This window comes from Manacus vitellinus, unplaced genomic scaffold (genome assembly GCF_001715985.3).
Source record: "Manacus vitellinus isolate BGI_N305 unplaced genomic scaffold, ASM171598v3 scaffold_36_pilon, whole genome shotgun sequence".
NCBI lineage: Eukaryota > Metazoa > Chordata > Aves > Passeriformes > Pipridae > Manacus > Manacus vitellinus.
Window position 1 is genome coordinate 6,516,170 of NW_021940508.1, and position 20,049 is coordinate 6,536,218.

The 20,049-nt window shown below is 40.4% G+C and overlaps 1 protein-coding gene across 1 annotated transcript in view; it reads right to left on the reverse strand.

The window, feature by feature from the left end:
* Nucleotides 1–20,049, reverse strand: part of UNC13B (unc-13 homolog B) — a 181,858-nt gene that overhangs the window by 76,994 nt on the left and 84,815 nt on the right. Inside the window, exons 10-13 of the mRNA XM_029961542.1 lie at nucleotides 10,377–10,423; nucleotides 5,750–5,828; nucleotides 3,939–4,013; nucleotides 3,110–3,329 (exon numbers count right to left, since the gene is read on the reverse strand). Of these exons, the coding sequence (XP_029817402.1) occupies nucleotides 3,110–3,329; nucleotides 3,939–4,013; nucleotides 5,750–5,828; nucleotides 10,377–10,423 (421 nt within the window). The remainder of the gene's footprint in view (nucleotides 1–3,109; nucleotides 3,330–3,938; nucleotides 4,014–5,749; nucleotides 5,829–10,376; nucleotides 10,424–20,049) is intronic.

Sequence of the window (20,049 nt, forward strand, 5' to 3'; positions counted from 1 at the left end):
TAATTTATCCAGTTTCTTCTGGCTTGTTGGGTTCCAGTTAGAAGGATTTTAGCATGAACATGCCAAAGCAAAGAACAGAGTTGCCTGCAAATGTCTTTTAATAGATTTCTAGTACTGATAACAATTGTTTTCCCATTTCAGAAGCACACTCACATATGGACTCCACCATTTTCTTCATCTCCCAGCACCATCCTCTACCTTCTTTGTCTTTTAATTACACAATTACCATCTTCAGTTTGCTTTACATCTCTGTCCCAGCTATTTATACACTCTACACCCGCAGTGGGTAATCCTGCAGACCCCAGTTCACAGTTTCTCTATCTTCCTTGTTATGATACTGGACAGATTACAAATAACTCCGTAAGTAAAATTTTTGCTTGGTTGGGTTTCACTTTTCTACATGATTCACATGTTTTAAGCCAAATATATTCTCAGTTGTTTCCTCTCTGTTTCTATAACTCTGCACGATGAAGTATCTTGAGTTTACATTCAGAAAGAAAATGTGAAAACATCTGCAACCCTCTGAATAAAATAACAAGTTCTTAATGCTTTGCCAAATATGAAAAGTAGAGTAATTTCCAGTTGTTTCTTCTATTTCATGGAAAAACACAGACTTATCGCCATCATCACATCCCACAGTCCATTGCATAAGCTTATGTAATTACAACTGGAGACTAAAAATCCTTCCCCCATGGTTATTCTTCAGAGACTGTTTCAGAGACTCTCTGTTTTCAAGGCATCTGAATCACTGAAGTTGTCTTCTACTTCTACCTTTAATTTTCTTACAGCAAATTTAGCCAATGTTTGGGTTTGGGTTTTTTTTTTTTTTTGTAAACAGGAAGCCTAAACAGACCATTTTTTCCCCCCGCAGCTCATGACCCTCTTGCCTGACGTGCTGCAAGCACAAACAAGGATTAAACCAATCCACACTGCCGGCTATGAAACATCTACTGCTCAGAAAGGCTTTAGGCCATGGACATCTGTAAGGTGTAAGAGCAAGCCAGCATCATAGCAGGTGCCCCACATGCACGTCTTACACTTCTGCCATGGGCTCCATAATATCCTCTCAGAAACATTCTATCAGGACAGACCTTGTATGCCTATTTTTACTTTTTTGAAAGAGCATGATTCCTGTCCTCCTGTCCCACACTGCCAAGCCTCTCTTTTGAAAGACTAACAAATTCATACCATCCTCTCTCAAGACATTCTCATACTTTCTCCATTACCACTGAACTCCCTCCAATACCCACCCCAGACTGAAGTCTCCCTTCTTGAATATGGATAGTCACAACTTTTCTCTGCAGGAACATATTTCCTCTCAATTATTAGCTATTTCTTAAATTGGGGGGGGGAGGGGAAACAGGGGGTTTCCTATTGTTTTCAACTTTATGATCACTGCTCTGTTCAAAAGCTTTGTGCCTGTTTCCTCACCCTGCTGGTGAAAACCTAATTTTCCTCTGCTCTCCGTAGCATTTTCCCCATACTGAGATATCACAAATCCCTTGCAACATTACAAAATCCTGGGTATGCAACAGATTCTGTCAGAAAACTAATATATGGCTGGATTACATTCTCCTGGACCAAATGCAACACCACAGCTCTTTGCTTGGTCACAAAAAGGTCGCAACAAGCCAAGGTGCCAATGATGCAACAGTTCTAATGCTCTAAATTGACCTTGCAGCCCTTGAAGACAAATCCAGAAACACTAAGCAACTGAGGGACAGAGAAGTTCTGCCAGTGTCTGTCAGATGTGTCTTACAAATAAGCCATTGCAAACAGTCCTAGTCCTAACTATGACAAATTTAAGACTCTGCACATATCAAAAATACAAGTACAAACAATATCCTTTTGGAATGTTAAGAAAAGCCGTAAGGAAAAAAAAAGTGATCTGTGATCCACTGGTATCCCCTGCTGGATCATCCAGACTGGCTTTCCCAAACAACTACAACCTGAGGCAGATACAAGATTTGACTTTTATATTCCTATAACTCCTAAATGCTCACAGGCATTTGCAATAAGTCTGTTTACATTTCAGAAACTTTCCTGATTTCTTAGATTTAGTCCATCAAGCTGCAATGACAAGAAAAGCAGGAGTGAACAGAAACAGCCCCACCTTCCTACTCAAGATTTAACACATATGGCACATATTCCATTTAGACCAAGATATTTTGCTCTCAAGCAGGAATATAAATTTGAGACCAAATTAAGAACAGTTTTACAAGCAAACAAAAATAACGGGCCCAAGGCAGATGTCTAAATGAATACTTTTCTCTCTCTCTTTTTTTTTTTCTTTTTAACCGAATTTCTTTTAAAGTCCTCCCTTGTTTCTGTAAGGTGTCATTTATTCTGCAAAGTCACAAAGCTCCTTGAAGAGATGGCTTAGTTTTTTACAACACAGAAATAAAAAAACCCAACAAAACAAACAGAAATGCTAGTAGGAAGATGAAATACTGTCCATAGACCCAAACACCACCTCTGTATCTGACCCACCACTTCTGCTGACTCAGGCCCTGGTTCTCAAAGTAATTCAGCCAGGAAGACGTACTGTTAAAAAGACAAAACACTTGCCCGATCTGCCCTTTAAACAGAGAATTCAAGCTTAGTCATGGACTCTTATCCCCTAGAACTCAGTGCTGCTCTGAAGAGCTTAAAACAGTGGCACAGGCTGATGGCTGGAACAAGCAATGATGACTGGGATACCAGGGCAGGGGGGACGGAACACATGTCAGAATATTCACCCTCACACCCCCAGCCCACTGCCTCTCTTCCATGCAGGATTATGTTAGCAGACACACCACCTGACCTGATAAAAAGAGAGTAAACAAAACAAACAAACAAGAAGTCAGCCAAACCCAACAACCAGAGGTGAAAGAGTCAAGAATTAAACCTTCTTTTAAAGTACATCAAGCATAATTCTGCAAAGTTCTTCTGCATCACTGGCGTCTGTGTCCACAGGGCGATGGAGGTAGGCTCAGCCTAAGGGCACCTTTCCAGAAAATACAGTCACTTTAATAATTGCAGCTTCACTGATCCCTGAGATATCACCAGTACATTTAGGAAAGCTCTGGCAGCACTTCTGGACAGTCACACTCCACTGGCCACTACTCACTCTGTAAGCAGTCAGCGTTGAGCAAGTCTTGGCACTTCTCATGGCACTTGACTCCACATTCCCCGCAGCGCATTCCCTGCCGCGCGATACCCCACAGCAGCCCCTCACATTCGTAGCAGTACGTAGGAGTTGTGGCTGTCCACACCTCAAAGTTGTGTGGGGTTGTACAAGAGATGGGGTAAATTAAGGCTTGCAAGGTCTTCTTATAGACATGAGATTTCTGAAAGGCAAGAGTACACGTAAACCCACATCCAGGAAGGTGACTGAGCCTATTTTTGCTGGTTAATACATGAATTTTAAAGAAAAATGGATGAGGGGTGCAATAAATCTACAAGGTAGACAAATTTATCAAATGTATACAAGAGGCGTCAGAGGACACCCTTGCTCTTCCAAAAACATCTCTCCAGGCATTTAAAAATGTGGAAGAGGCTGAAAGACAAGAATTAAGGTTTGTGGACGAGGAACATCTTGCATGAATCAAGTTTCACACACAGCAGATAGCACAGGGAAAAATGGTGAGATTACTGAGTTCAACGCTCTCAGGCACATGGTGTGACTCTTGGGGTGTCCTGTGCAGGGCCAGGAGTTGGACTCGATGATCCTTCCAACTCAGCATGTTCTGTGATTTTATGGTTCTACATTTTTTGGCATTATATTGATACATTTAATGTTATTTTTTGCATGTTTAGTTTCATTATACAAACGATACAGGAAGCCTTGCATCTATATTTCTAGATTTCTGTGAAGCTGGCTCTGCAACCCAGAGAGTCAAATCCCCATAATTTGCTTACTAAAAGTTAATAGAAGCCAAGCAACCCTCCCAACTTACCAGTTCTTCATCTTTGAGAGATGTTCTAGTGGCCATTGCTGAGGTAATTCCGGCTTTCCGGGACTGAACCAGTGACTAAGGACGAAGAAAGTTTGTTATTCACTACCAATATTTAGGAATGCAATGGCACTACATGCCCAGAGATGTGAGCAAGTGGACTCTCTCATGCCAGATATCAAACTAGCAGTCTACTGCATTCAAGTTGGTTTCTTAAAATGACAGCTCACATATCAGAAGAGTCAAATGTATATTCTGAAAGGTCTTCAAACTTGTTTTTATCTCTCCCAAACCAGTCTAAATCTAGTAAATTTTTTATGTTTCTCTGGTAAGAACTGTCAAATAAACCTGGGTTCCCATCTTCACTACTATGTTCTGGTAGCAATAATAACTCTTCTATTGCCTAAGGCCACCACAGGAGACTCACTTTTCTATATCTAACTTCATTCATATCCAAAAGGACATTATTTTTTCAGTTTTACAACACACACAAACCCCCAAAATATGACAGTAAAAAGATTACAAATAACCAGGATAAAAAAAAAGCGGAGTGGGTTGGGGGCAGAGATCTGAATGTGCTGGTGTATCACATTCATTGGCCATCACTGAACACAATGAACTGCATTTTCCCCTCAAAGAACTGCCTTTCACATCCACTCTAATGCTGTTTTGCAGCTGTGGACAGCACAGGACAGTGCCTTTGCAGGACTTCACAGTGGCATACACAGGATTTCTGCAGCAAGCCACTCCGTTTAGGTGAAGGCAGAGGAGGAAATTTAAGGTAGCAGCATTTGCTTTGAAATCATCAAACTGTGTCAAAAGGCTCCATTTATGCTCTGCTTTATGCTGTTTGAAGACAGACTGAAAAAGTTCATTCTCCCAGTGATGGAGCGGGACAGAATGCTGGATACACATGCACTGCAATACTGCAGGTTCAAAAACAAAAGAAGTGAAAGGGAAATAAGGTAAAATAATTTGGTGGGGTTTTTATGGTGAAGACTTAATGGATAGTCTTTAGCTTCACTTACCATGGCCTGTGAAGAGAGAGAATGAAAGCGTTCAAGGGAAGTAACACAAGTTAATGCCATTATTGCAGAGATTTAAGATACAAGCAGTTAGTAGACACATACTAAGCTTCCCATGCATAAGCTGGCAGAGAAAATTGCATGCATCTTCTCACATGAATTACAGGATATGGAAACTTTGGTCTTTCAGCTGTTACAGCATTTCTCTCAAGTATGAAATTGCTGCGTGTATTGAATACAGCCAACAGAAAACCATTTGTCCTGCAGAAGCCTTATTTCACCATATCATACAAGCATATGAAACTTGTCCTCATTACTCGCTTGGTTCTCGTGCTTCCTCAGTGCAGAAGCCTACTGGCAATATTGCAAATAGCTTTTAAAATCCAAGCACATATGCTTGTTTATCTATCCTCTGAAATTCCAACCCTCTGGTGAGTCGCCAAACCTCACATGGACATTATAACTTTCCCTAAGGTATGTGATTTTTAGGAAAACGCTTAAAAATAATGCAGGCCTGAAAATAATCAAATATTTTTTGTAGAATAACAAGGAAAAAGAACATGAAAAATACCTTCATTCTGTCAAGTGAAACTACCTACACAACTGTAGCTCATTCTCACTGAGATTTTTTCAAGCAGAACTCCTAACCCTTTAGCACAAGAATTAATTTAACAAAATGGGAAACCTTCAGCTTCTTGGAAGTGACAGAAACCATTACCATACACTGAAAAAGTAAAGCCAGCTGTGCTAATGGCTATGTGGCAGAAGAGAAACAAACAAATCTCTTACCAGATCACTGACAAGTGGAATTGGCTTTTTTTTGCGTAGATCGGGCATGCTGTCAATGCCATAGAGACCACCTGCAGGCCTGGAAATTCAGGAAGGAAAAAAAAAATTCATTAATTTAGGGTTGAGAAGGGTGAAGAGGGGGATGCTTTACTGGAGGAATAAAAATCAGCCAGGAGATTATACTTAAGAAAGTGTAAAGTTAATGCTAAAAACGATTAAGTGTTTATCTTCTTCACGCACAACAACCCAGACATTCCTGCCTGGTGTTGGTGGTTAGGAGGGAGTATGTCAAAGAGGATCAGCCCAGGGGCAGGATGCTGCTACCCATCTTCTTATTCGAGGCTAGAACATAGTTAACCCTTGAGGTCCATATAATTATTAGGAAAAACCTGACATCTGAGGATAAAGGAGATTATTTTTATTTCTATGAAAGAGACCATTTGTGGTGCTCAGCATTTCAAGCCATCCAGACCTGTACAACCAAGAGCTGCCATTTGCTGATGGAAGTGGCAATGGAGCAAAAGAGCCATTATCCCAGCAACAGTCAGAGCCTGATGAAATAAAACACTATAATCTGCTTCCCACCTGACAATGCCAGATTGGATAAGTATACCTGGAACCTGCTGTTCACTGGTAACACCACATGGATGTAATCCTGTACTTGAAGCAGATCTATTAATTCAGCTTAAAGGCCCCCAGCAAATGCATCCATCTGCAATGAATTTAGACACTGTTTTTTGCTAAGGCTGGAAACAGAGCACACACTTCCCTGCTGTGACCCCATGCAAAGAACACTCAGCCCACCAGGCAAAGCCCCTCTCACTGTCTCTCTCACCTTTCCCAGCTCCACGCTGCTCTCACACCTTGGTAGCATTAGAAATATGGTTCCTGAGGCCTTTTATTTGACTTACAGAGACTGTAAGGAACCCTCTGTCTCTCCATTCTTACTCATTTGTTTTCACCCCATACCACACTGGTTTACACCTTTTGGCATTTGTATGATAAAATGGATAGCCCTTTTAACCTGTTTGTTTTGCTGATCTGGCACACCTGACCCAGCCAAAATGCTTTAGGACACCACAATTACAGGAAAAAGGAATACGGGACAAACTGTTCTTATCGCAATAAAACCCACATATAGAGTTACCTTTCCTAACAATCTAGGAAATCAAACTGCCACTACAAATTTGCATATGCTATGAAAATTGGGAGGCTGGTAAGTGACAAGAGGCAACCCTCAGAAAGCAGGACCTACTTGTTAAATACAGCCAAATGTAAAAAAAAACAAGAAAAAAAAAAGAAATCCAGGGTGACCATAACAGCATACATAACAGCAGGCCATGCTCGAGGATAGATGAGGCTGTCACGACACAGACCAGCACAAGGCTGTGCCAGAGAGGAAAACAGTCTATTATTACAGAAATGTGAGACAGAATTGAAAAAACACAATTGACTTTTTCGATGGGGCATGAGAGGGTGACATGTCCGGGCCAGGGCTGAGCTGACAGCTGCTGCTGGCTGAACGAGCTTGGTGGGAAGGTGAGCAGTCACGTGTAACTGCGCAAACTGTGCTGGCTCCACACGCAGGATGAGTCACATTTGCACGGCAACACAGCCCCTCTGTGCTCCTGACACACCACCTGCAGTCGCTGGGAAAGGAGGCAAACTCAGACACGAGAAAGGTGGAGGTTTACAGCAGTTAACTGAATCTACTGAAATATTTGGCCAAGAATGAGAACAGTTTTCCCAACACTGGAAATCCTTACAGAGAGGCAACACCGTGTTTTTACTAGAGGCTGTCCTCGTTTCCAATAGAGAATTCAAGAAAAAACTTTTTGCCCAAGTCACACTGCCATGATCCCTTCTGACATATAGAGAAATCTCTCACCTACATCAAGAAATAAGAGATATCTGCACAGTGTTTATATTGCCAGAAATATTACTGCCAGACTTACTGGGATTAAATATGGAATTTTGTCTGCTGCCCTAACATTACAAATCCTTTCTGATATCAGTGATTCTTTTTCGGTGTAAAATAGGTGTCATGGAAGACTACTCAGATAATGCCACAAATCTCAGCATTACTTAAGCCACAACACAGCTTATTGATAAGTTGAGGTCAAAGATTTGTGTCAAATCACTTAAATTGTGAAAGCATATACAAAATAGAAAGGGAGAGTCTATAAGATGAAAAGATGCAACAAAATGATCACAAGTAATAATCCAGAGTCAGTGCTCCTGCCAAAAGTCAATTGCAGAGTTGCGAAATTACACTTCTTTTCTACATGATTTCCAATGTTGGTTTTTTTTCTAATTCAATTGAGAGGAAACTGTGATACTCTGACATTTCCCAGGAAAGAAAAAAACATTAAAATTGCATGTTTTATAAGTTCAAAGTGAGCCCATACAAATTATTGTGCTGGAGAAACATGTCCAGTTACAACTCGGTTCCTTGCAAATATATTTTTGCTTGACTGAGGTTTATGAGAGAACCAGTGGTAGGCCAGGATGACAAACATATTTGAAAGGTGCTTGTGCTTGTCACTGAAGGAACAGTTTCTTAGAACACAGACAGATACGCACTCAGATGACATGCTTTTAGCTTGTTAATATGCATAAACAAACAAATAAATAAATGAATAGCAACAATTCTTAATTTTCAAAAGTGTTGTGCTTTCAGCTATCTAAGTCTCTTTATTCAAGCACAATTGCTACCTTGCTTAATAAAATTAGTGTTTGCACAGACAGAAGAACTGACAGTGCTCCAAATATGTAGTTTTATATGTAGTAGGGTAACTCTCCTCTGCAGTGACTGTAATATTTATAGCATTATTATGGAGAGCTCTATTGAGGAGTGAATAGCATTTCTGTATGAGAAGAAGATATGCACTAATAAATAAATTATATAGATATGAGATATTACACCCAGAGACTGATCCATAATACCAATTGTGCCTTTTTTTGAAGTGATCTCTCCAAACCCAGTGATTACAGACAGGGAGCTACTGTTGCATTATTCTAAAAGTGAAAGTACCCTGAAGAGTGTATTCATCTTTTAATACAAGTTTTATCACACAGAAGCTTCCGTTAAATCTTGAAAATTTAAGCAAGCAAAGGTGGTTTGCAACGATAGAAGATGACTACTTCCTTCAAAGGACACCACTACTCTAATCTTCATATTGAAAGAACAAACAAAAATGCTTAAATATACTTTGAGGCTAATAAGCCACAACGCGGCTAAGGGTGGAATTAAAAGGTTTACCACCCACAACCACCTTCTCCAGAAATCCCTTGCATGGGGAATACAGTGAATATGACAAACTTTTGTCAAAACCAAATTAGCCAGACTGTTTTGTTACATCTTGCATAGAAAGGAAAAAATTACAGACCAGAGCAAACACTGGCTTGAATAGACAAAACACATTTTTGAGTATTTCAGGACTGTAGGTGTATTCATCTTTCAGGCTGGGGAGTCATTTTGTGTGCACGAACCAATAAACTGAGTACACTGTGTCCATGTTAAAGTGGGAGAAGGTGCTGCTTATAGGTACTATAAATCACTGTCTTCTGCTCCAGCAAATTGCCAGTTCTCCAGCAGTGTGCTCACCCAAGTCCTGGGCTCCTTGGGAAAGCACAGGGTTGCTAGGCAGCTCCAGGCATCTGCAGGTGACGCTTTGTGGGAATACCAACACTGAAGAACAATAACTCCAAAAGCAGGAAGCCGTATAATGAAGCCTCTAATTTATCTTCACGTTTTATTAGGGAAGCTTCCTTCAGTAGTACCAGAATTAACTTAAGTGTGTAGCAAGACAACGTCTTGCTGAGATTTCAGGGCAAATCTGCTGCTACTGACTGTCAGCTCCTAATGAGTGCCCCACCACCAAACCGAATCACCCTTGTCATGTACCAGGCACATAACTGATCAGCCTGTAAAATGTGTCATTGTCTTTTTTTTTTTTCCCAGAGGATTCTAGAGAAGCTACCATGCTGGCACCTATTATGCAGAGTGTCATGCTGAAATTACAATCAGGATCTGTCTGCTTCATTTGCTGCCATTGTGGAGAGAATCCACGACCCCTCACTCTCATCTGTACAAATCAGGCATGATAATCACTGCTTTAAAAAAAATACGAATTGCAATGATTTCTAGAGTTAATGCAGTTTTCACTACTATAATGACCATAGAAAACATTGCAAAGACAGAACACTTACCCAAACCTACCTTTTCCTTCTAAGAGCAAAAGACACAGCAGTCTTTAAGAGCTACTCTTTCAACCTCCTGGTGCCACAAGTGACTGATTTAGGAAAAAGAATTTCATCCAGACCACTCTGAGGTGCTCAGTAACAATTATTTAATACTACTGCCATAAGCACCTGCCACCAATACATTACAGATTATACATTGCAAGTATAACCTCGATTTTAACCACAGTTCTCAAAGAGCAGCACAGCCACCTCCAGCTCCTTAAGAGCAGATTGAAATACAGCAGCAGCCTAGCTCTAAGTGAGGTTTGGCCACTTAATTACTTCATTTAAAACACTAGAAATGCTGTTTTAACTTACAGTGAACTGCAGACCTCAATGTAATTATAAATAAAGGGAAATAAGGTCTCAAACCACTACTTACCCTCCTTTGAGCCAGGGTGGTTTTGATGGATCAGACACATCTTGGCCCTTAAAGAGAGGAAGGGAAAAGAGCAACATGAAATTAGTTTCCAAAAACACCAGAAAATACCAGAAAAAAGTATTTGGATTGTATTCTGAGGAAAGGGTAACGGACGTCACTGCATGCTGGCAAATGCATACATGAACTCATTAAAGCACCTCCAGTGACCAAGATGCCAGGATAAGTCATACAGACACAGACAGGCTATGCAATTTCATTGAACGCCTAGGACTGGAACCTGAAGAGCCTGTTCAGTGCACCTCCTCATTCAAAAGGCATTCTCGAAGACCAACTTTTTGGTTTTTTCCAACCCAAACCAACATGAGTTATTGGAGAGCTCCTATTACTACGGGTCACCACTCAATCAGAATGTGGTCATAATGAAGATGTTATAAATTAAAAGCACTTGTATGAAATGCACAAATGACAGACCAGACCAACATGAACCTTGGTACAAACACTTGTGAGTTTTGCTCATCCTCAAATGTGAAGACTCTTTAGTCCTCTAAGCAGAGAGGTCCCATTGCAGCTCCACCCATTCATATCAAAGTATTTAATTTCTAACAGGTGTGAAACAAGAGCCAGTACTTGCAAGATGACTGCAGGTGAACTGGGATCTCACAGTCTGATGGAAAACACCACAGACTGCCAATACGAAGATTCATATTTATGAATTCAAATCATGTTCTCGTGCTCATATCAGGATCGTACTTATAGAGTGATATTCTGTTTCTTTGAAAATCTTCAGTGGACTCATTAAAAGTGGTAAGTACTTAAACACCTGCAATGTACCTGGAGGAAAAAAAAGGTTCTGAATAAGGAGAAAATGGTTACCTGAAAATGAAAACCTCTTTGTTCCAGCTAGAGGTCATACATTCTCTTGCCCTCCCTGAAAGAAATGCTGGTTTCAAACAGGACTAAGACACACTGCTAATAGCTAACACTCCAAACTCAGATAATGACGTCTGCCAAGAGCATAAGGAGGCTACAACTTGACACAGTGGAAAACAAAAGTATTTCCAGCCATAGGACTCACAATCTGAGAATCAACAAAGTAAAGGAGTACGAGTCAGGAAAAAAGATCCAATTTTATGAAAGATAAAAGCGATTTCTTTTGGGGATGTGTTCTCTTTTTTGTTTTTTTTGTCCTGTGCTTTGGGTAAGCTGTGCATCTTCAGATTGTTCACAGGTGACAGACAAGGTCTCCCAAGAAGAGCAGAAGTAACCAAGGACAATAAGTTTCTATCTGAGGTCTCAGCTTGAACAGAAGCATAAGGCCAAACTTTGTATCTGTGAGTCCAACAACTCCAGGGACAGGCAGATTTAAAGACTACATAATTTTTATTATTTTATGTTTAAACAGACTGAACAAGATGACATTATCCATAATGGAATGGACACTCCATTGTATAAACAATGGAACAGACATTTCTACATGATCAGACAGGCCTGCAGAGCAGGCCTAGACCCACAGTCCAGCACAGTGCATGTTTCCCCACAACCAGAGCGACACATCAGGCCCCAGGGTCCCGAGGGACAGATTGTGCTCTACATGTCGCTGCTCCAAGCTGTGCTTCCAAAACCCCTCAGCCTGAAACCTGCATTTCCTCTGGAGGGATCTAAACCAACTGCTGGTCAAGAGAGAAGATTCCATGAAGCAAATGCAACCACAGCCTTCTGAGCACACAGGGGAAGACAACTCTACCTTTGCTTTTGAACACTTGGAAGAGCTGTGGCTAGGAAGCAATACTAAATGGGACAAAGGTTTTTTAATGGACTGAGTTTGACGTCAGATGGTTCAGCTGAGATGAATGACAGAGAATGACAAACAAAGGTGGCAACGCTTATTGGCAAAAGGAATTAGTTTAACAAACAAGTTTTCAATCACTTTACCTGAGAAACTCTAAATAAAAGGAGTGATATTTGAGACATTAAAAGACCACAAAACAGCTTATTCACTGCAGCCTGTAGACCAGGGGAAAAAAGATCCAGGGAAAGCTGTTAACTTGCTGAGCAATAACCATTTCTTACAGCCAATCATGAGTCAACAGATAACACCCAGGAATATGGATGCAGGGAGGGCAGAAAGTGCAATTAGGAAACAAACCTCCATCGTTTCCCAGATTTGAAACATGCCAAGTAAAAAGTGCCAAGAGTTCCAGATAAATTATACTTTTGCTCATGTATTTTAATTACTTTTACCAAGCCTTTTAGTCATGCAAATAACAAGAAAACAAGAGAAAGAGCATCTCTTGGGTCAAGATTCAAAGTCATCTGGATACAACAGCACAAAACAAAAGAGCTTCCAGCAAGTGACAATATTGATGCAGGGCCAAGGCAGGTGATGGATGTGTAGAGGAACAGGAGTTATCACCTACTGAAAGCAATGTAAAGAGGTAATTCGCTCCAGGCAGCCTTCTCCCTGAGAAAATGCCAAGAGAATCAGCCCCTGACATCCATCAAACAGGGACTGATGCCTTGAGACTGTAGAAGAGGTAATGCAGTATCCACAGTTAAGGTGTGTGTGGGGAGGAAGGACGCGTGATCCAGATTAATGTAGGATCATTATTGGCTTCAACAGCTTGAAAGGCTTCTGAGCAAACATGAAGAAAAGAATTAACATGAAGGCAAGTGAAAAACAGAAAAAAATGTAACAGAGGTGCACCAATTTTGAAAACATTTTGGTTTTGTTTCACAAAGCAACTATTTTTTCTTTATACTGTAAAATGAATGATAAACTGAATTTTCATTTCAATAAAAAACTTTTTATGCAATGCCATGTGACATTAATAAGGCCGGATAAGCTGAGGAGGAGGAAGGAGCTTTAAGGTGGATAAACAACTAACTGTAACTGAGCCAGCCATGGACAACGCAATAAGGAAGCTAGTGGGAGTAAGCAGGATCTGCTGATAAAATCTGGAAATGACAAACACAGGGGAATTATTGATACTGAACACATATGTCCAGTGGAAAGAACTGATGGCAGTAAAGACTGCAACAATGGAGGATTAAGCATGGAACAAACAGCAAGTCCCAAAGCCTGCTGTGAACTTGACTGCATACAGGGTGATCCTCAGTGGAGAAAAGCACGTGACAATGGACTTGAGTCCTAGTCATCACACTGACCAAAAGCCTCTATGATATGGCCATGTAAGCAGAGAACACCATCCACAGAGTATGTTCAGTGAAATGTCTCCACAGAACTAAAAGCATAAATACCTTTGTACTGTGCTGGAAAGACTCCTTTAGCGAAGGCATATGAAACCTTTTTAGTCTATATCAAAATAAAAAAGAATTCACAAAGAAAAATGGCAAAAGCAGTTTGAGGATGTAAATACAATACTATTGAAGGAGAACAAAACATCTTGCTTACTCTAGCAAAAAGAACCTTTTCCTGTGTTTGTTCAACAGGCAGGAGAATGGGAGCAGAACTGCAGCTAATCATAAACAGAGGATGAAAATTCAAAGGTGCCTCACCATGACAGTTCTGTAGCAGCCTTTCAAAAGGAGAAGCAGACACCAAACCTAACGAGTTCTAAAGAAGAAAATTAGGAGGTTTATATAAGATGTAATGGCACAATATCACAGTGGCAGAGCACTGGCAGTCACCAAGAAGTCCTCTGCAGCCTCTTCTTGCACTGACACACGCAGTCAAAGAACCAGAGGCTTCATTAGCTACAAGTGCTGGCTCAAGGATCCAGACACCTCCATTAGTGTCAGTTAAACAAAGTAATCCATAGTTTGCACCATAGTTTGTGGGTAGGAACTTTTCATATATTCCCTTCCATTTAAAGAAGGCAAATGGCAATGCTGATTAGAAGGATTTGCTGCAGAGGAGGAGTTTCCCATCCTCCAAAGGCAGCACTAGGACCAGGGAACAGCAGGGCTCCAGCAGCTGCTCTAGGACTTGCACAGCTATGGATCTGCTCGGGTTCAGCCCACAGCAGCAGCCTGACTCACTCACAGCCTGGGCAAGCAGCGGAAGCAACAGGCAGGTGAGAAGAACACTGTAACAACTGCAAGAGCTTTTAGCACTGTCCTTCCCAAAGCAAACGGGAGAGGCAAAGGGAAAATAGACACATTTAACACCCAGTCATCCACATGCTGCATGTCACAGAAAGTGTTTTGCTGGCTTATGCATCTTCTCTGCACATCTCTGTCACTTGATCTTTCCTTGAAAGCAGCCAGACCAGTCTGAATCTGAAAATATTTTCTTTTTTTTAAACCTCCAGTAAGCACGTGAAGGAGCACTGAAATGCTGGAGAAGCAAACATGTAAACAAAACAGCCCATCACATCTTTATTTGATTTTTTTTATTATTATTTCCGATGCTGCTGGATGACATTTTTACACCTACTGTCCAGCAAATACCTTCAGCTGGGGAAGTGCTTGTCACCCCTAGTACCACAGCATATTCACTCACAGTAAAGCATGCTGCAATCAGTTGCTGAAAGGTCTTCTCCAAGCAAGTAAAGTTTCTTATCTACCAAAAATCAGTTAGCAAAACAATGCCAGTGACAGAGCAGCATAAATTTAAGGCCCTGGATTAAACAAGGTAACAGACATGATCATCTAAAGCACAGTATTCAGTCATAGGGAAGGTAATGTTTGGTGAAGCCTAAATATGAAACTAATAGGAGTTTTGTTTTCTTAAGAAAAGCACCAACTAGGCTTACAAGTAATCTGAGAAGTTATTTAACAAAGCTGCAATTTTTAAATTTGCAAATTCTCTCATACACAAGATGATACTTTAATAGCCAGAACAATTACGTACTCCTGTGGAGACAAGAATCCATAAAATGGACAAAGAGGCATTAAAAAATTAAAAATACAAAATCACCAAGTCTGGAGCACCATAAGAAAACAGAATAATATCCCTAGATCTGTTAGCCCTCCATACAAATCTATCTCTCCACATAAAAGACTTCCTAACAATGCAACTTTCCATCACATTTAAGCACTGTGTCTAACACATTATCCTCTCAAGATAAAAACAGATGTAAAACATGGAAAGCTGCTTTATGATGCTTTATTTAAAAAGATTAAAAAAAATTAATTACTTTTATTTGTTTTGAAAATCATCCTGACTTGCTTTCAAATACCATGCTTTATTATTAAATCTCAAACCCCTCAGTTTAGATATAGGTTACTCTGAATCAGGCTAAAACAAGGAGCAACTGTTTCACTGTCTAAATTAAACTTCTGGTCATGCCTAATTAGAGCATTTCGTCAGAGTCAAACTGAACTAAATCTTCCGAATTAAATGAGTCAGTCTTGTGGTTCAATGTCTTCATTGAACTCAAATATGCTGCATTTTACATGGAATCCAAAGCTGCAACAAGTCAAGGGATTATTTTAAATTCATTCTCTATTCTGCAACAGCATCAATTTAATTGAGGACTGAAGAACCCCAAAGGAAACTCATTCCACTTGATGTATCATCCAGTACCACTTTTCTAATTGCCAGATGAGCAGTTTAAAGGAGGTTGCAGTGGTTTGCACTGAAGCCAGAGGAAGATGGAATTTAACACAAGTATTTGACACCGCTTACCCCAGCGGTGAAAAATTCCTGAAAAAGCATTAATGGACAGATATTTACCAGTAAGAATGAAACAAAACTGCTGATACGTGAACCAATAAAGTTCAGAAATACAAATTAATCAAACTCAATGGATGAGATCTGCATGGAGGCCCAAAAGCCCTGGAACGCTCAGCCTACTCCAGGAAACCGATTTAGCCTCACTCATACATCAAAGGGAGAGGGAGAAGCACAGCAGGCACTGAATCCATGCAGCATGGATTCAAGAAAATAAAACAGCTGAGGATCCAAAAGACAGTAATTTCTCTGTATGAGGTACAGTTACAAACACAACTGTTGACAAAACACACAGCAGTCAATAAAATAATTCTGCAGATCCCGTTAGGAGGAAAGAGTCACCTGTTGCCCACAGAGTAATAAGCAGAGAGGTAACCAGTCCATGAGTAGAGAAGTAATAACTGTAGGTATAAAGGGAAAAATCCTGCTCTTCCCATGTGGCACAGAGCCCTGCTCAAAGCAAAGTGAAGCTTGTAGCTACCTAAAAAGACCTGGGATCTGCAGTGAACACCTTTCAGCATCCAGTCTTGCTTAATCTCAGTATTATAGCCCATAGATGTACTTTTGACTGTAATTGATGTTAAGTGTATGAACCAGACAGACATGAAATGAAATAATATAACTGAAGAAAAAGAAATATATATACTTGGTTTAAATAAGATTCATAAAAAGGAAGATGGAAAGTACAAGATAAACAACTTGTACTCTGCTAACACGGAGCCTGTGAACATCACACACACCCCACAGAGCACCAAAGGGAGGAGATCACTCCAAGCATTCATGTTCTCCTTTTTGTCCAAGATAATACGCACTGAACAGACTCTTAACTCATACACAGTGTTAAACAAAGCCTCTGACAACCATGACATGCTAAACTGAACCTCAGCGCCTCAGCAGGAGCAATTGGCTACATGGAGACGAGTCATGCACACACAGGGGTTTCAGAAAGAGATGCTGGTTACAAGGGACAACATGTACAACCTGGAGCTCTCCTCTACCTCCTTCTGCAAAGAAAAGAAAAAGAGAAGAAGAAGAGGAATAAAAGTTAATAGACCAGATTTCTGCCATGAGATCTGTAAAATGATTTCAGAAACTGGGGTAAAGGTTTGCCACAAGCTGATAAAACATTTGTGCAGCGAAGAGTTTTCCCATGCACTTCTTGGGACATACACCAGTCAACTAATCTCTTTCAATCAATCTCGGTTAAACTAGTCAGATTTCATCCATACCTGCACATGCATCAACACATATGCTTTTGAGAGCTCTTTTTCGAGTTACAGTTCTTGTTTTATTAACTGAAGAATTTTAAATAATCTTAATACAGAATTGGAGCAGCTTATCATACAGGAAAGAAAACCTGTACTTATAGAGAGAAACAAAATTGATTCCTCCTTTCCCCTGGACTGCATCCACTGCCTGCATCTGAAGCATCCCTGCTGCTTCCCTCCTCACCCCCTGTACATTTTGCCCGGTATGAGGAAACCGGCAGCTCCCACGGAACACATTTTGCTTTTGCAAATACCGTAATGCAGAGAGATATTTTCTGGGTTTATACATCTAGGCAATTTTCCTCTGAGAAAAAAAAAAATCCAGAAGCCTCCTACACTAAATCTCATGTTTATGGATAGGTAATTTCAGGGCTAGTAAAGTTACATGAGAGTCATACTCAAAACTTCCGGTACAGACATGATATTTTTTAAGTCCGCCAATCGGATAATTCTCTCCCTGCACAGAAGAATCATATTACTCATTTGCATATGAAAGATGGAGGGTAAGGAATATCTTCATGGCAACAGGAGACACTCAAACTGGTTTAAAAGCAAAAATAGTTTTTGAAGTTACTGTCTACATGGGTATAATTACAGACATGCAATCACTAAGACAGGAAAATAGAGAAGCTATTTTAACTCAATTGCTAAGGAGAAGTCAAATTACTTTAGCAAATGAAGTGCTGGATTGTAGCTAAAATAAAACCCCTACTTTCCACCTTAAGGCATGCCTGCATGGATGCTCATTAGGGAAGAAAGCCTCCGGACCACCCTGCAGGCTTCTCCTTTGGAGCTCACGGAGGAGAAATCCCAAGCAGCAGGATGCTGCTGTCTTCTACCCAACAGCTGATGTGGCAGAAGTGCTGTGTTGTGACAGTCAGCTTGGCAAAGACCTGGAGAAGCTGAGGAAATTTGGGGTCCACTCCAGACTCAGGTGGGCATATGTTTTGCTAGGCATGGACACTTCTGACTGTTTTCCTCTGAAGTAATTTTATATTTTATATATAACATCATCTTCCTGCCTGTCCTGTTCTGTTAGGGAAAACCATCTCACCTAGACAGACACACTCCAAGTCCTCTGGTTTTGTCCTTCTTTTTGCACAGCTACCCCAAGCCCTTCCAACCCAAGCCAAATTGTCTCCTGACTTGGTCCGTGCGGTTGTTTCAGTGTGTTTTAGAGCCAGACATTCCTCATTCCTGGGTTTTTAACTCCTTTGTATTTGAACAATTAGTCCTTCCTGATGTCTCTCATGGAGTCTCAGAGGGCAGAGGATGCAGAAGACCTGGACTTGTGTCCCCTCTCAGGTCTGCCTTGGCTCTCAGTCACATCAAGCGGGGAAACCCTGCTTTTAGCCCCCGGCTGGAAACCACTGAGGACAGATGGAGTCTCTGGCAGTGCAACAGCTCAACAGTACCAAGCTACCAGTGAGCATATGCAAGCTACACATTTTTCAAGAGCGTGTTCACTTCGCTCATTTGGGGTTGATTTTCCACAGAAAATTCCTTGACACAGACTAGCACTGCCAAATTTTAAGACCTCAGGGCACTAGTGTGTCTCCAGTATAGGTCAAACTTATTTTTATACAAACACAAAGCAATAAATCCTACATTAGACTAACTTTTTAATTAAAAAAAATAACACAAACAAACACAACAAAACATTTTAGCTTAAATTCCATACATATCCTTGATTTCTGAGCCCCATCAATTTAAGGCAGTTAGGGACAGTTTCAGGCCAAATACAAAATTTGACAAAGCTCTGAGTAACTGCACACAAAGATCTAAAATCTTGTGTCTCAGTACAGCATGTGCACTTCATCAATGGTCACAAACTTGGTTAAACGCCTATCACAGAACTCTTTCACTATTCCACTTTTGAGCAGTCACCTTACATCTACAAAAATCTCTATTTCAGGACTTTTCATTAAAAAAAAATCAAACTATCTTCATCTTCACTTTCTTTTTTTTTATTTTTTCTCAAATTCAAATTTTAAAAGCTTCCACAGATTTTCAGAGGATATTTTATTTTTTTTCCTCTTTTGACTTCCAATTAAACACAACAATTATGCATCTGCCAAGTTCTAAATTCTTCCGGTAATTTGCATCTGTGTACAACTATAAATAAGTTAAACCTTTATGCCAGTGCATCATCTCTGATTCACCAAAACATGCAGATTTACCAACACCTTCAAAGTTATCATCCATTCCTTTGCTGCAAGCTGCTGCCAAATGTATTTAATTAAATATCCTGGACTGAACTTTTGAGCAGACATGAGTACCACAGTGGTTCAGGTTCAGAACCAAAAAACACAGCTGCAGAATTGGGTTTTCAGTGGACTTTACTCAGGAACTGGAAAGCCTATTAACAACAAATTACATTTTTAAAGTGAGACATAAACACTCATCTACAGCTGGGAAAAAAGGCAAACCAACAAGATTTCATTGCATTCCAAGTATGATGCTTTTTCCAAAGGAAGAAAATAAGAGCTTGGCTCAAACTTGAGTACATCAAAGCAGGACATAAAACTGCAGCTTCTCTTTCTGTAAAAATGCATGCCAGAACAACGCCATTTCAGAGTCACAGAATCACAGAGCCAGAACAACACCATTTCAGAGAGTCACAAAATCACAGAATGGCTTGTGGAAGGGACCTAAAGATCATCTAGTTCCAACTCCCAAACAGTTTCCCTGCCTAGCTCTGAGGGTCTAGACTACTTTGCTTCCTGACATCTTCTCCAGGGTTTTTTCCCCAAGGTCTCTTCCTTTTCTT